The sequence below is a fragment of the Babylonia areolata genome, chromosome 1, assembly GCF_041734735.1.
Source record: "Babylonia areolata isolate BAREFJ2019XMU chromosome 1, ASM4173473v1, whole genome shotgun sequence".
NCBI classification, from domain to species: domain Eukaryota; kingdom Metazoa; phylum Mollusca; class Gastropoda; order Neogastropoda; family Buccinidae; genus Babylonia; species Babylonia areolata.
This window is the reverse complement of record NC_134876.1, coordinates 83,041,202-83,058,161: the sequence shown is the minus strand read 5'-3', so window position 1 is coordinate 83,058,161 and position 16,960 is coordinate 83,041,202. Positions and strand designations below refer to the sequence as shown.

General features: G+C 37.3%; 1 protein-coding gene across 1 annotated transcript; it reads left to right on the top strand.

Moving 5' to 3' along the window:
- The first annotated feature begins 1,211 nt into the window (after nt 1-1,211).
- LOC143288442 (cyclin-Y-like protein 1) lies at nt 1,212-16,960 on the top strand. The gene is made up of 8 exons (XM_076596934.1): nt 1,212-2,130; nt 3,079-3,156; nt 3,789-3,847; nt 4,685-4,900; nt 5,568-5,687; nt 6,599-6,765; nt 7,398-7,560; nt 8,956-16,960. Exons 1-8 carry the CDS (start codon nt 1,920-1,922, stop codon nt 9,076-9,078), a joined length of 1,137 nt encoding a protein of 378 aa, XP_076453049.1. The 5' UTR covers nt 1,212-1,919; the 3' UTR covers nt 9,079-16,960.

The following is a 16,960-nucleotide window of genomic DNA, read 5'->3' as shown; positions in this document are numbered from 1 at the left end:
TGTAAATTATAGTCAGATCATTATCAAAACTCAAGAACATGCACAATAAGAAAATATTTTAATATCTTTGCAAACTGAAGTTGTCATTTCTAACATACAGTTCATATTACACTTTATTTATATACTTTTGCTGCCCTAGTGTCAGCACCATTCGAGTGGCATTACTCCAACAGCCACTCCTGGGATTCACATACTTTGCAACCAAAACATATACTTTGCAACCAAAAACAAGACATGTCTTAAGTCTGCGTCTGGATAAACTTGTTTTTCTTAAATGTCTGTGCTTCGAACTCATATCCTTCTGAATGCAAACTCAGGATGTGGAGCTACTCACTTTTTTTTTTTAACTGGTGGCTTATCCAGAAGACTCTCTTTTTTGTACTGGTGGCTTATCCACATAGAATCGGCCTGCTCAAGATGCTCAGTGGGGTCGGAGTGGAACAAATTAAAAACATTTATTTTGAGTCTAGTACCAACATATTCTGGCAATATCCACATTATTTCCCACGTGACGGAATGAGTAGTGTTCACAACCAAGACGCCAGTCACACAGAAGAGTAGAGGGGAAGAAATGTGAAAAAAAGCCCACTTTCGCATTGTGCTTAATACAAATAAAAACACTGAAAAGTTTGTCAACATGTTTTCGTGTGGTATCATAATGTGTACAAAATCACGCGGTCAGTCCAGTTTATATTAAATCTTGAAAACTGGTGTATTTTGTGCTCAATTATATTTCTGTCTCTTTTTTCTTTTCTTTTCTTTTTTTTTTTTCTCTTTTTTTTTTTTTTTTTTTTTTTTTTTTTTTATCAAATATAACATTCAAGTGCCCAGACAGTGAGCACCAGTGGGAACGGGATGGTTCAAGTTCAGTTACGGAAAGAAAACTGTATATATTTGTCAACTGCATTAAACGCACACATCTTTATCAAAAACACTTATCAAAAGGGGAAGAAGAAAAATGCCAATTAACTGTTCATGTCATTTTCTTACTTTCTGCCACTTCGACGTTGTGAACGCATCGTACTGATCTCAACAGCTGCTTACAGCAGACGAACTTTCGCGGGACACCCGGCCGGAAAAAACAGGCACTTTAACTTCTTTTTTTTTCCCCCTCAGCCAATGAAAACAAATTTCACAGATTATTTCTTCAGCACTTCCGTTTTCTGACCGGGCCAAGGCAGTCTGATACGAGAAATGGTGTCTGCTATGATTCGAGACATGCCTAATTGTCTTTCGGACTGAGTTCATTGTTTGTGAAATCTGTTAGAAGGGTAATTTTTCAGCAAGGTAAATTGAAAGCATTGATACACATTTTTCTCGGTATTTTCCCCTACCGATTGCTTTTTAGACGCAAACTTTATCCAGAAATAACCACCACTTGAAGGCTTTTTTTAGTCTTTGTTCAGACGAAACTTCTGCACAGGACAGTCTGGAAATAGCAAATAACTTTTTAAAGTAATAATGATTTATCTTAATAACTATCTTTGAAGCTCAAATGTGTTATGCTGGAAGAAATGGAACAGAACTGTGCGACGTTTTACGAGTACGAGTGAACTGAATGCATGTCTGAACAATTCCACACACTGACGAAACAACAACAAAAAGATATAACCACTGTCATTAGTGTGGTGGATGGTTGGTGTGCGATGGAATATTCAGTGAGATTTGCCAGTGGTAGTCAGAGTGAAGAGACACAGGCATGTTTAGATACTAAGTGATAGGACACTTAAAAATGTGTCTGGAGAAATTCAGTTAAAGCAGCTGTAGACAGAAAAGAGCCAGGATAGTTTAGCTGCACCACTTAAGTATATTTAACCATTGAACAAAACACACCAGTCGTGCACAAACAGCTGCTGTGTCACATGGAAGAAAAAATCACCCATTCACTTTTAATCTAAGGTGATATCTTATACTTCAAGATGGGGAACAGTCAGTCATGTTGCATTTATCAAAGTCCAAAGAACCGGGGCAGTAAAAAGAAACAGGACACCTATCACTATCAGACGCCACAGCAACTTCAAGAGGAGGATGGCCAGCAGACTGCACAACACCATGGGGAGATGCAGCAGTCTCAGCACAGCATTGGCTCGCTCTCTGTTCCTCAGCACATCAGTGAGCGTGAACCTGAAGGTAATAAGATTAAAAATATTGGGAAGTGTGTCATGATATATTATTTGCTAGATGTGTATATGTGTGTGTCCATACATGAACATATATCAGTACACATACAGACCTGCTGACAGTTACACATGTATAAGCACACACTCATATGCACATGGATTCCTATTTCATATGTATACATGTATGCACACAGTTGTGTACACATGCTTACATAACACATGACATTCTTCCACCTTCTCTCTCTCTCTGTCTCTCTGTCTGTCTGTCTCTCTCTCTCTCTCTCTCTCTCTCTCTCTCTCTCTCTCTCTCATTCGTTTTGTCTCTGATGCATTCATTCTCTTTCAATCTAGAAATTATATAAAATGTTGTTTTGTCTAATATGATTTATGCACACACACACACACACACACACACACAAACACAAACACATGCATCTGTCTTTTCTGTGAATCAGAAGAGAAATCAGAAGGAAACAATATGTTTCTGTACTAATTGTTGCATACAAATAATCACAATACATAAATGATACATCACATGTGAACAAATCACTTTAATTGCCATCTCTACCCCACCACCCATGTCTACCTGTGAAGATGGGAGGTGTATCCCACAAATGCAGAAAAAAAGCATGTGCTTTGATGTTTCCAGTGTATTATTTACGTGCAAAATTTTCTGCAGGGCTAAACCAGTATACAAGCACTGTTAGTGAAGTAAAGACACATCAACCATTCCAACTCAAGCCCTCCCACCCTTTCAACCCTCTCTCTGGCTCACTCTCTTTTGCTGTGAACTCCCTTTTCTCTTTTCTTCTATACACTATAGCAGAATGAATTTACAGGGCTGTGAGTGTGATTTGATGATTAAAATGTGCTCATATGTCGATTTTTTTTAAGAAGGTGAGTGATGATTGAAAATAAAGATTTTTCATTCATGTCGTTCCTTGGTTTCGCTTTTCAGACATGGATTTTGATCCCTCAAACAACCCGGTTGCCAAACCATTATTTTCAGCAAGATCTGAGAGTGAAATACAAAGGAGTAAGTGCTCTTGTCATCACTTCTTAGTATGATAGAATCTTTTGTAGGTGTTGTTGTATTGCTCTTTTTTTGTCACAGTTAATTGTCCTTTGAAGCTGCATTATAACTTACATGTGAATAGAAGGTTGGAGTACATTTACTATGGTTTGTTATGTAATTAAAAAAACAACAGCAAAAAACAACCACCACCAAGTCATGAATAATACTGTACCATTACAAATCTCATAATCCCTCTATTTGTGTTATGTTATTATTCCTGCTAATGGTAAACCTAAAATTACATGAAAAGATAGATTTTGTGTAATCATGCTAGATGAAAAGCATGAAACTTGTGATAGCAAAATGTCTGAATTAATGAATATTTGGTAATTAAAAAAAAAAGGAAAATCTTTTGGAATGAAACAGTCAAAAGAAATTGGAATAAGATTCAGGTCAGCTAATTCTTCGTACATGTATGTGTATAAAGGTAAAACTGCACAGTCAGTCACCTGATTCTCGTGTCTTTTCATGTAGAATTTGTCAGTGACCAGTGACTGATCAGAAGCAGATCCTTTCAAAGTTTTTTTTTTTGTTTGTTTTTATAGTGGTCCAGTTAACATGTTCTACATATTCAATTTCTGTTGTGTATCTAGATAACAAGATGCGGCGGAGAAGTCAGATGATCATGTCTCCAGAAGGGCATCCTCAATTTGTAAGCATTATTTTGATTGATGAATGTGCAAACTGTATATATATCAGATGTATATGTATATGTATCACATTACTAGAGGGGAAATGCTTTAAATTGTTCTGAACAAAGATGTATCATTGACAAAAAAAAAGGAAAGAGGAAATGTGTAAAAAAAAAAAAAAAAAAAAAAGAAAGAAATATAATTCTTTCTCCTGAATAAGAATTAAGATTGAACACTGCTATCAGAATGAGTCTTTATCATGCACTCTTTTAGTCTTTAGTTCAATGTTAGAGATAAAAATAATATGGAATACAATTTGGTGATTAATTCATTACTGGTAAGTGCATTTCACATCAGATGACTGCAAAATACATCCACAGATGATAGATACTGCTGTGCCTCTGACATAATGATATTAGTACTGAGCTTTTATTTGTTGGTGTGCATGTGTAGAGAGAGAGTGGATTTGTGCCCTTTTAGACACCCAGCCTGAAAACTGACCATGTTCGATATCCCCTTAATCCTTATGAAACTAACAGTGGCCATGTCCATGCTTACTGAATGTAAGTTATGGCCTTCCATTTCATTACTGAATGTAAGTTATGGCCTTCCATTTTATTTCTGGTATGGTAGAGACATATTCACATAATCAGACATATTTTGATTCTGATTTTAAACTAAACTAAACGTGTGTGCTTGTGCATGATCAGTTTTTGAATATGAAGTTGTTCTTATACTTTCTAGTTTTATCCTCATTGAAACTTTAATGAAAAGCTGGCCTGTTTGACCATAGGTATTTTGCTGAGTTTGTTTCATCTCACTCTCAGACATGAAAATTGTGTGTTTTTGTTTTGCAGGTTGATGAATTTGGTCAGCTGAAAAAGTTCAGCTCCTGTTCAACCATCCTTATTGATGACTCAACAGTGTCACAACCTAACCTGAAGAACACGATCAAAACTGTTGCACTTGCCATCTATTTTCACATACGAAACAGGGATCGCTCAGCTGGAAGAAACAACCACATTGATCGTCATATTTTGGATATCTTTGATGAAAAACTTCATCCATTGTCTGTAAGTTGTTATTGAGCTCTCATTGTTAAATACATTTAATTGCAATCAAATGTCTAGAATATCTGAACAAGTATGTGTGCTTGTGCTAAGAAAATGTAGGATTACAGTGGCTTCACATTCATTGTGAATGAACAGAATATTACAAGATATTTCAATTTATAATGATGTTAGAAATACTAGATCTTTCTGGACCCACCTTTCAACACTCTATTGCCTGTCATTAGTACATTTGCCATAACTTGTACTGATGTCATCCATAGTCAGCTGTAGTTATCTGTTTGTTCTGTCAACTTGTTCTGTCTGCATGCGTATATGTTTGTTTATCTGTGTGTCTGTTTATCTCTCTGTCTCACTTTCTGTGTTTCTAGATGTATGTATCTTTGTCTTGTCACAGATTCATATCTTGAAAGTTAAAAATTGATATATTTTATATATATTCTCTCAGTGAACCACTGCTTTGTCACACCTGTGGAATTACCCAGACGTGTTGATGGTGAAGAAGAGAAAATTCATTTATAGATTTTGAATGATAGCTTTTTTGTTGAAAAAATTAGGCAACCACCAGTTTACATAAGTGTAATTTTACACCTCCGTTTATCCTGACTTGCAGCATATCGTTTCTGTCATACTCTTGTTTCTGAATTTCTGAATTTATTTCTCATTGTAGAAGGAACCAGTGCCTGAGGACTATAACAGGAGGGATCCAGAACACAAGATCATCTATCGGTTTGTTAGAAACCTCTTCAGTGCAGCTCAGCTGACTGCAGAATGTGCCATTGTTACCTTGGTAAGTCATGGTGATTAGTGTTTACTTTTTTGCTTTAATCAGTTAATGTGTATGTTTTTTCCCTTGAAATGATACCAAAAAAGTGAAATTGCATACAGTAAAATCAAATTCAAAAGCTAAGAGAAAATGATTTGGACCGAGCATTGCACAGCAAAATATATCTGATGGAAATAAACCTGCTAAAAAATGTGGTTCCAGTGTGTGAAATGCATGTGATTGTAGGTATCTGAATGTTTCAGAGGCAGATCCCAGTGCCATTAATTTTGATAAATCATTGACAACTTTGGTCTGAATCATTTCATTGGCAGATTTGATTGGGAGAAGATGTACTGATTTAAGTTGACGGGCAAAAGAATGAAAGTTAAGAGATTATTTTCTTGGTCTCCTTCTTTTTTTCTTTTTTTTTATTTTATGTATATGTTAGATTATATTTATTCGGCAAAATACTTTTGGTAGAATTAAACTTATTTCAATAAACCATTCTCAAAGGAGACTTACGAAATCCAGTATTGAGCATCTGTATGTTTTTATCAAGCCAAACGATACCTTTTTCCATGAGTTTTATTTTTAGAACTTTTTTTTTTTTACTGGCATACATCTTATGGAATATTGTTAATTGTATTATAGGAAGGAAAGGTTTTGAGCTCTAACTTCTTTATTTAGCTTCTATTTCTGAATGAAAATGGCTTACTAAGATATCTGAGGAAGAAAGCAAGATAAAGTTTACAACTCACTACATCACCAGAAGAATGACTGAAGTTCAGATTTTTGTTTTTAATTTTTTTTCTTTGAAATTTTTGTTATCACATTCACATTGTTTTCATAGATAACCAAGTTCATTATAATGATGATACAGTCACTGGATTTCATGATCAGGTGTGATGATAACCACAGCTTGCATTGTGCATCAGGTGTATCTGGAACGACTGCTGACCTACGCAGAGATTGATATTGACCCCAGTAACTGGAAACGTCTAGTGCTTGGAGCTATCATTCTGGCTTCCAAAGTGTGGGACGATCAAGCCGTGTGGAACGTTGATTTTTGCCAGATACTGAAAGACATCCAGGTGGATGATATGTATGTATCATCAGTTTGTTTCTAAAAAATAAAAAAAGAAACACAGAACAAAACAGTGCTCTGTGGACTTACATGCAACTGAGGCATATAAAAATCTGTTTCTGTCTTTACTTTTAATTGTTTTGTTTTTTTAATAGATGGCAGTTGGGGTTTTTTGAAAATATGTTATGTTTTGTCAAGCTGGTACTGTTGTTGTTTCTGTTGTGTCAGCTGTTTCGTTCAGCTGTGTAAGATTCTTGTAAAGGTCTTTGATGACCAGAAGATTGAAAACCTGTCATCTTCAACAATGATAAGGAATTCAAGAAGCATTAATGGTCTGTAGGTGATTTTGGTGTGATTGTACACATCTGCCTAGGATTTTTTATATGCATTTCACTGTATGGATATATATATATATACCTTGATCATGGTGTATTTTAGAGATTTCCTTCTGTTGGAAAACTATGGGAAAATAAAATGCCCAAGAAAAACTTGAATTTTCTGGACACTGAACAAACCTAAATATCACAAGGGTGAATGTGGAGACTTGTATAGAAAGATCTTCACAGACGTAAGTTTTATGATTTTACTTGGGCGACATCATTTTTTTTCAAAATTTACGTTGATAAACAGTTAGGTTGATTTGTTTTCAGGAATGAGCTAGAGCGACAGGTGTTGGAACTGCTGCAGTTCAACATCAACGTGCCCTCCAGTGTGTACGCCAAGTACTACTTCCACCTGCGCTCACTGGCCGATGCCCATGACCTCATCATCCCCTCACAGCCACTCAGCAAAGACAGGGCTCTGAAACTGGAGGTAGGACACAAAGTGGTGGCCTGGTGGTAATGCGGCCACATAGGAAGCAAAAGAATCTGAACATGCAAGATCAAATCCCACAGTTGCCAGAATTTACTTTCCCTCCTCTAGATCTTGAGTGGTGGTGGTCTGGGTGCAAGTCATTCGGATGAAATGATAAACCAAGGTCCTGTGTGTTGCATGCTCTTAGATGCCTGTAAAGAACCCACAGCAACAAAAGAGTTGACCCAGGAAAAATGTTGTTTATAGAAAAATCAACATTGATATTAGAAAACGAATACACTGGCAGACAGAAAAAAGGAGGGGAAATGGCGCTGCAGTGTTGTAGAGCAGTGGAAATTTCACACAGAGAAATGTATCTGTTGTGACTAAAACTAATAGAATATTAAAAAAACAATACAGTCCAGTGCAATGCAATGCAACACAATATATACTATCGTTTCTCTTTGGAGAATAGTTCTGTGGGAAGGAGAACATCTGCATTCATGGCTTTTTCATGCACAGTTGAGGAAATAGACCTGAATGAAATAAACTGTTGAGCTGTGTTGCCAGTTTCTGTGTCCCTTTCTGCATCTACTTGTGTGTGTGTATGTGTGTACTTTTGAAAAATTATCTAGCAAGGACTGTATTCCATCTGGTGAAAACAGAGTGAGACCAGCAAATATGAAATCCAATTAGTGAGAGTCTTTTTATTTTTGTTGTTGTTGTTGAACAGTGGTTTGAAAACATTCTGTTTTGCAACAAAGATCAATGTACTTCATGTTTGCTTTTGCAAACCTCTTTCCTTTTTATCTCTCTTTCATGGATTCTGTCAAACCCGTCCCACCCCTCATCCCCTGTAAGCCCACATTTCTCGCAGTCCCATGATTTCTCTCACTTTGAGAGAATCGTGGGATTGCAAGAAATCATGGGGGCGCCCTCCATGATTTCTCGCAATTGAGAGAAAGATAGGAGGGGAACGGCCACAATTTCTTACAATCCCATGATTTGTCTCACTTCCACGATTTCTTGCAATCCCCGATTTCTCTCAAAGTGACAGAAATCATGGGATTGTGAGAAATCGTGGACTTGCATCCCTCTTTCCTTGAAAGAATTGAAATTTCTTTTTAAATGTAAAAATAGTAATATCCAGTATCTCATGTACAAGAATGGAAAAAAATGTTACATGAACAGAAAATGATACATATGTGCACATAAATGCACATGCACCCCCACACAAATACACACACATTTACACATGATGCACACTCTTTCACACACACACACAAAACACACACTATACATACACTATACATACGCTCACACACACTCTTACACACTACACACACACACACACACACACACACACACACACACACACACACACACATATCAGTCTATGTTCTTGTGTTTCAGGCCATGTCCAGGATTTGTGACGACAAGATGAAGTTCTGGCAGAAGTCTCGGATGCATCGCTCTTACAGTCTAGACGGCTTCATGGGACGAGGTCATGGGGGGTCTCGTGCTGTTCTGTCCTGACATTGTTTCCTTGTGCACAGTTTTGGAGAGAAACTTCCAATACATGTTTTCAGACATTACATGCTCTGTGATGCCTTGTATGATCTGCTGAGTAGAGTAGCCAGCCAGCTTCAACGTCACCTGTGTACTTAGGAAAAATTTTTTTACTTCCACGGATTTTATTGTGTGTATATAGGAACAGTGTAGTTTGCGTCAAGGTGCTGAATACATGATGATGGGAACAAGTTGTGTACAGTTTTTTGTTCCGTTTTTTTTTTTTTGTTTTTTTTGTTTTTTTTACACCAAGTTACAAGCACATTTGTGCAATGTTTGTCACAGTTTGTACAGCTATTGGTGAGTACATTGAGCAGATGTATTAGGAGTTTTAGAATAATGGCCTGCAACTATTTGGTCTTCCTATTTATGTTTGAACTGGTTGGTTTGATTTGCACAGTGTTGTTACATATTTCATGATCGATATCAACTCAGTGAGAGAGTGACAAGTTCAGCTAGACATGTCTGTGTGGACGTCAGTGTGTAACTTTGCAGAGGTTTTTGCCATGCTTTGACCCAGCCTGAGAACTAACTCACTTAATCTTCTCTGTGCCCTGTGGCACATAAGTCTGCTACCATAGAGATTCTACAGCTGCCTGCCGTGTGCTGTTATAGCTAGCTTCCTCCAGGTATGGCTGTTCTTCATTTCTTTTTCAGCTGTTCTACGCCATGTCTCCCTTGGTCTTTCTTGCAAGCTTTTCCGTCTGGTGTCCAGCAAAGGGCAACACTTGGCCTGAGAATAATTTTGCTTCAATGGTTAACACCCTTTGGTAATCTTCAGTGTTTCTCACCATGTTGTATGTTGCTTTCTTTTTCTTTTTTCTTTTTTTCTTTTATTTTTTAGTATGCAACACACTTCTGCGCACACATCCTTAGAATAGGTATAGTTCTTGATATGCACCAAGCTTCATTATGATTTTCCAGTGTGTTGGGGCATTGCCTGTTGATGTAGTCAAGATAAAAGTGATTATGGCTGAGTAATTGCCATCAAAGAGGTATTCCATTTACCACAATAAAGTGGTTTTATTTTGTGCATGAAATAACCGTTTCAGTTCTTGCAGTTGTTAAGATTTACAGCTATCTTTAATCCTGACGGAGATCACTGACAGGTCTGTTGTCCATCAGTCGATCATTGGCTGGGGAGGAATGGCCCATAATTAATCAGTTATGAAGTTAATCCTAGCTGTACATATCACCCACAGAAGTGTTCAGACTGATTCTTGATATTAATATGCAGCTTACAGAATCAGGTTGTAGTCATCTTTTATGTGTGTTTTTTTTTTTATTGAGATATGTATGTATTATCACTTGGGGGACAGGGAGGTGCCATGGTAGAATCAGTTAGGTATTAGATTTCTGATCCAGTGTTCACCAGTGATTAGGGTTTGAGGCTCCGTTTCTGCACGGTCATGTGCTCTTGAGATTGGCAGACAGAAAATACGAAAAAAAACTTAGCTGTATGGAGAGCACAGGAACAGGAGTCATAATGGCTGCCGTCAAAAGAGGGCTCTAACCAGCAGGACAAAGGGGAGGTTACCTACTTCCGGGAGGTTATCGGCCGTAGTTTCGTTTTCTCCGCATAGGCGGATAGTAGTTTGCACAGGCAGGAATGTCAGACCCCTGCCGGAGTCTGCACTAGTTGGGTCACGGTAAGTATGTTATTTAAACGTAATTTTAGATAGAAAATTTCCTTTTCCTCACTCCACCCTGATGTGAATGGGTATCTGACTTAGGGAAAGAATAGAGCAGAGGACAGGGCCCCGCCATCCGTTGCTGAGGTCAGTGAACGTGATTTCACTGCCCCTTCATTTGTACAAGGCTATGGGACCTTTAATCACAAAGAGAAGTTTCATGAAAAAATAAGCTTTTTCTGCCCTGTTTTCAAAAACAATGGGAATCATGGCTTGAACATGTCAAACGATTTATTGTCATTCCTGTTGTAGTCAGACTACATTTTCATTGTTTTTTTGAGTTGTTACCTTTTTTATTGTATGGTTTCAAATTAGTTTTGTTTGAAGCCAAAATCAGGGTAGCATCTGGCGTTTTATGAAAAGAGAGGTATTTTGGAAAGTTATTTTTAACGAAAGAAAGGGACAGTTGCTTGAGTTCCTTCAGAGTAAAATGTTTGTGTTTGTATAAATGTCTGGAAGAGTGAGTGCAGAGAGAGAGGGACATAGTTTTTCAGTGAAATGAATCTTAGAGCATTTTTGTGGATTTGTTAGAACCTAAATGTGTAGAAGGATGGGTATATATATATAATAGACAAGGAATTTTGTATTGAATTCACATCTTCACAAGGAGCCAGTAAATTGTTCTAAGCAGTGATGTTGCAACTTTGTGCCTGGGTTTACAGGGCAGGAGTCGGGCTGCATGATTCTGAATGCATTGAAGTTTACTTAGTTTATCAAGGACAACCAGCTAAGAGAGATTTACATTAGTCTAATCCAGATAGTATGAAGGAGACAGTGAGTTTGATGGCAGTAACAGTGGAAAGGAAGAAGCAAATTTTGCCTAGCCTACATAACTGACAGAACAGAGTGTGGTGTAAGTATTTGATTGTGCAGAGTGGTTCCTCAAAGAAGATCCCAAGGTTTCCAACACACTGAGAGAAAGGTCTGTCACAGTCAGAGATGGATATGGGGTAAGAGGTGACCTGGTTGAATGAGACTGGGCCAGTATTGATTTTATTTTTTCAGAACGTTGTTTTTTGTTGCTGTAAATGTATAATTGTAGAATCCTTTATACTTTCTACTGTTGAATGTTGTTGTTATTTAATGTCATTTTAAATCATGATCTCTGGAAAATGGATTTTCAGTCTGCAAGCATTTATCCTTCTGCTTTGTGTCGAAAACGTTCTTTGTTCAAACAGTCTACTTTATAAAGCATTTGCTTACTGTTGGTGTCTTGGTTAAAAGGCGTGGATTGTACTTGCATTTGAATTTTAAAGTGTGTGTGCAGGATGTATATTGTTGGCTGAAAACTATGAGTTTTCAGTGCACCATGAAACGCAAAAAAACAGCTTCAATGCTTGCTTCATGTTTGAAGGAGCTTGGTTTCTGGGTTTTTGTGGGGGGAGGTGGGGGGGGGTGAGTTTTTTTCCCCAAGAACATTAATTTTGTTTTCTGTATTTCATAGATGATGAATGAATACAGGGGTGATGAAGATGCTGCCATTTGGGTCTTTTTAGCTTTGGAACAACTTGACATGGCTGTACCATCATAACACATGCTGGTGTCAACCAGGCTGAGAGACGCAGACACCTGCAGTGTTGGTCAGGAGATCAGGCAATTTGAGCAACACTCCTAAAGACGTATCTGTAAAGAGGATGAGTTATGACCGTCAAGTTTGTGGTCCTGTCTCTCCATCGGAGCCCATAGCGCATGGGCCAGTAAAAAATCCACCACTGATGGGGTTCAAACCAATGTCCTCACAGTCATCAGTCCACAACGCCAATCACTTTGCCATGGTAGCTGATGGGCTGTGTTCCTTTGCTGTGGTTGTGATTTTGTTTGGTGATTATAATGATTTGTTAATGTTTTGGGTGGTGGTTTTTTCTTTGTTTGGTTTTACACTTTTCTTTTTTTCTCTTTTTTTTTGTTTTTGTTTTTGTTTTGTTTTTTTAAGCAAGAGGGAATGAGTCAGATCAACAGGAAAGGTGTGTGTGTTTAAAAATAAAATAAAATAAAATAAAATCCGTCCACAAGAATTTCTTAGCTGTTTAAGAGAAATGTTTTTTAGCATGCAGTTATGCTGAAAGTATGTTGAGGGACTTGGTAAGGCAGCATGATGGTATGGCTTGACGGCACACTGTTTAAGTTTGGGTCTGGCATTTTCTATATGTGTGAGTGTTAACACACTTCTCTCCAAATCTTCATAGTCTTCAAAGAGTATATAGGTATATCACTTAGGTTCCACGCTGAAAGTGATGAAAAACTGTTAACGAACACCAAACCAGATTGTTTGGAATTTTTGTTATAATTTTTGCTTTGTGCATGTGTGTGTTTTTATTTTGGGTGGGGGGAGGGAACAGGGGGCATGAGTAGGGTTGTACACACAATTATTTCTGTAGTGGATTTAACTTGAGAGTCGACACTGGCTTTGCCTGTCTTGTTTTTAACCCCTCTGCATCTTTATTCGTCCCCAGTAGATGCAAAGATCCCAGCTCCCTCTTCTGCTCATTACTTCAACATCCACTTCAATGTCAGGCTGTAGGGTGTAATTCATTTGTTTTCAAAACCAAGTCTATTGCTGAAGATATTCAGCTGTTAAGCTCCAGCACTATATCCATACCTAAAAGTGATTCTATTGAATGCCATTATCAGCTTTCACATCCAAAAGCAGACTGTTTCAGTCTGTCTCTTTAATTCTTTTAGTTTCACATGACATTTGTGAAAAGTTTTTAAGTAATTGTGCTTCCACTACTTGACAACACACTTGATCTCATTTGACAAAATTTCTACTGTAATTTAGCTTCTTGATAGGTGGCAGGGAAGTGGATGTCTCTTTTTGGCTCACATGTGTAAACTAGGTGAGTCAATGTAATAACACTGTTTCATGTTGTAGTCATTTTTGGCGTTTTGTTTTGTTGTTGTTTTTCTTGATTTATTTTGATTAAATATTTTTCATTTCATTTTCATATTCTGTGTAAATTATTTATTGGCATGGTTACGAAATATAGCTGTCTTGTTGGTTTCACTGCAGTTTCACAATGGTGGGTGTTGAGCATCACTGACACACTTCAGTCTTTCATCAAAACACATGTGCATCCCAGACTGAGGGCAGACCACATATTGTCCTTGTTACTTGGCCCAGACTGGTTCACACTGATTTGAAAATGTCATATTTGCTTTGGGGAAAAAAAGACCCAGGGCAAATTAAACAATTGAATACTTTGCAGTTTATTATTATTGGATGCATGTAGCTGGAACGTCACAACTAAATTTAACATTCAAGGGAGTGTACTCTTTATGCTGCAGGACCTTAAAGACTGCAGCTTACAGTAATGCTGTAACACACAGAGTGCTGACATAGGAGGCAATATTGTATTTTCTTAGAGTCTCAGCATTATGCTTTGTAATTTTGATTTCATGTGGTTGTACTTCTTAGAAACTATGTGGACAGTGTGCATAAGATTTGCCTTGTTAAGTAATAGATTGATGTGAATTGGCTAGTCATTTGTTAATGTATTGTATGATAGAATGCCATTGTATGATCTGACATAGATATACACACACATATGTGTATTTTTGTCACTGTTGCTGCTTGCCACACTTCACATGTACTAATCAAGGTTCAAATAAAGTCATGAATCATTTTACATTTGTTAGAAATGTAATCTTGTGATCATGTTTGAAGAAATTTGACAGTTGCAAGATAACCATAACATCTTGAAATGTTGAGATTATCATCTGGAACATGCGCTGCTTGTGGCATCCTGGGAAATAAAAGAAAAAGGTGAAATTCATTAATATTTTTACAGGTAGTTCACAGGATAGTCACATGTTGAGATACGGAATGACTGTCTTTGAAAGTAAAACTTCCTTGCAAATCAGCTTTTAATCAGGCCATCTGTGGATTAACATTTTTTCATCAACTGTTTCTGACTTTGTCACAGGCTTTGGTTTATGTTATGTAAAATGACACACTAACTAAATGTGTGTATATGAACGGTATGCATGTATGCAGAGCAGTGACAGAAGTGTTTGCTTGTGTAGGGATTCTCTATGTGTGTGTGGGTTTCTGATGTTGATACGCTCTTACAAAAAGAAAGGAAGCTGAATTACTGCTTCTGTATGCTTCGGTGGACCATTTTCCATTGCAGTATTGGGAACAGATCATCTTTGTTGTTTCGTTTTGTTGCTGTAGATTGTCATCAATATGGCTGCCAAAAGCTGAATGTGATATGTCTTTGTACAGAAGTTGCTTGTCACAGTTTGATGTTCCTGGTATTGTCTTTCTACTTGCCCTTCTATATTCTAAGGGGGCATATTGATGTGGACAGTATAGAGTGCAGCAAGTATTCATTTTGCTACAATAACAGCGCCACTGAAGAAGTTCTTATTTTTCAAAGCTTGAAGGTTGTATGTTTCGCATATATGTATAATATTATCTGTGTCAATAAGCCATGACAGCTGTGGAGAGAGAAGATTTTGAAATCACTGCATATAAGAGAGCAGACACTATGTTTGAAGGAGGTGATAATTTATCAATGTTTTGACAGTCTGTGAGGCATTCTGTACTGATACTCTTTGTCATATATTTTAAGCAGTTGGTCACTGAATCATGCCACATTTCCGTGTTTTGAAGGCTGACACTCAAACCTTTCCTGACACGGAGCTTGTGGCATTAACAATCACAGACATGCATTCAAGTACCAATGTACATTAAGTGTCAGATTATAAAACTATTCAATTCCATCCTGTTTGCATTCTATCTAAGCCTTTTTTTTTCTATTCTCCATTTGTTTGATATAAAAAAAATAAAAATAAAAAAAGCTTCACCATTTGTCTATGTCTTTGTTTCAGCAACTTGACACACATCCTTTCATCTTTATAAGTCTGTCAAAGGGGGGATGGGTGGAGGGAGCTTTCAAAGGGAATAGAAGTGTGGGGGATTTCTGTTGAAGAGGGAGTATATAGTGTTTGTCGGTAAAAGGCTTTTGTGTTGGATTCGCCTTGTGGACCAGGATTAATCCCTTCACCTTCTTTTCCAGATGAGTAATTTTATACTTGCCATACAACATACATCTATCTATACACCCACTTATTCAACCAGTCTCAAAAGTTGTTTGACCAGCTTTGACATCTGTCAGGTTGTAGGCAAAATTGGACTGGATCTATTTCTTACAGAAATGCAGTTGGTGGAAATTTCTAAGAGGTGCAACCATCGACTGATCATGTTCATTGGCTGTTGCTCAAAGAAGTGTGAAGAAAGGTAAATCTTATTGTCTGGGAGATGAAAGCTCAAGGAAATAAAGAGACTGCAAGATCAATTCTGGGTGTGGGCATAGCAAGATTGATTTTTGGGTGTTTTGGTTTTTTTTCTGGGTTTTTTTGTTTTTTTACTCAAATATCTTTGATGTCCTGTTTGTGCATTTATTTTTATTAGGGTTTTACTTTAAACAAGCTACTGTGTTGGGACTGAGTTCAGTATGTTTCAGAGTTCATTATTCAGTATGTTTCAAAGCTCATTCACATTTGCAACTCCCGCTAAAGCACCACCCTACCCTTAGACCTTTTGAAGGTGACTGGTTTGGAAGGAAGGCAGAAAACTGATCTTCCCTGTTTCTAAATTACCACGAGTTTTTATGTTTTTGTTTTGTTTTTTTCTCTGCAAATGCATATGATCTATTGCTTGTCTTAACTGCAAGAGGTATTGCCTTCAGTTTTATTAATATATTACAAAACCAGTTGAACTTGACACCAGATAGACTGTATTTCTGTGTATTTCTTATATTACCAACTGTGGGCAGTTAACTAGTATCGATCAGTTTAACTCGATGTGGCTATGTTTGACTGTTTTTCTTTTTTATAGAGGTTTGTGAGTTTGTGTTTGTCACAAGGGTTGTGTGTTTCATGAATGTGGTAAAATCTGCCGGTTTCTGCTAGCAAAAAGGGAGAAGGGGGAAAAATGCAATAAGTGTGAAACTGAAAGTTTGTGTGACTGACATGAGTAGAAAGATTTGGAAGGGAAAAAAATCATGGCTCATCAAATGTGAAAGCCTGTGTGACCCAAACGTTTTGATGACAAACAAATGTGCATTTATGCGTGTATAATATGAACCTGTATGTCATAAGTTTGTTTCATTCATGCCATTTTTCAGTTGTACCTTGTTAAATAAAATTGTTCA

Bases quoted from the DNA above. Each gene is read 5' to 3' on its own strand.
- LOC143288442 (XM_076596934.1), top strand. From the start codon at position 1,920: ATGGGGAACAGTCAGTCATGTTGCATTTATCAAAGTCCAAAGAACCGG. The intron at 4,901-5,567 runs GTAAGTTGTTAT...TTCTCATTGTAG, and splicing joins AAAAACTTCATCCATTGTCT to AAGGAACCAGTGCCTGAGGA. The intron at 5,688-6,598 runs GTAAGTCATGGT...ATTGTGCATCAG, and splicing joins AATGTGCCATTGTTACCTTG to GTGTATCTGGAACGACTGCT.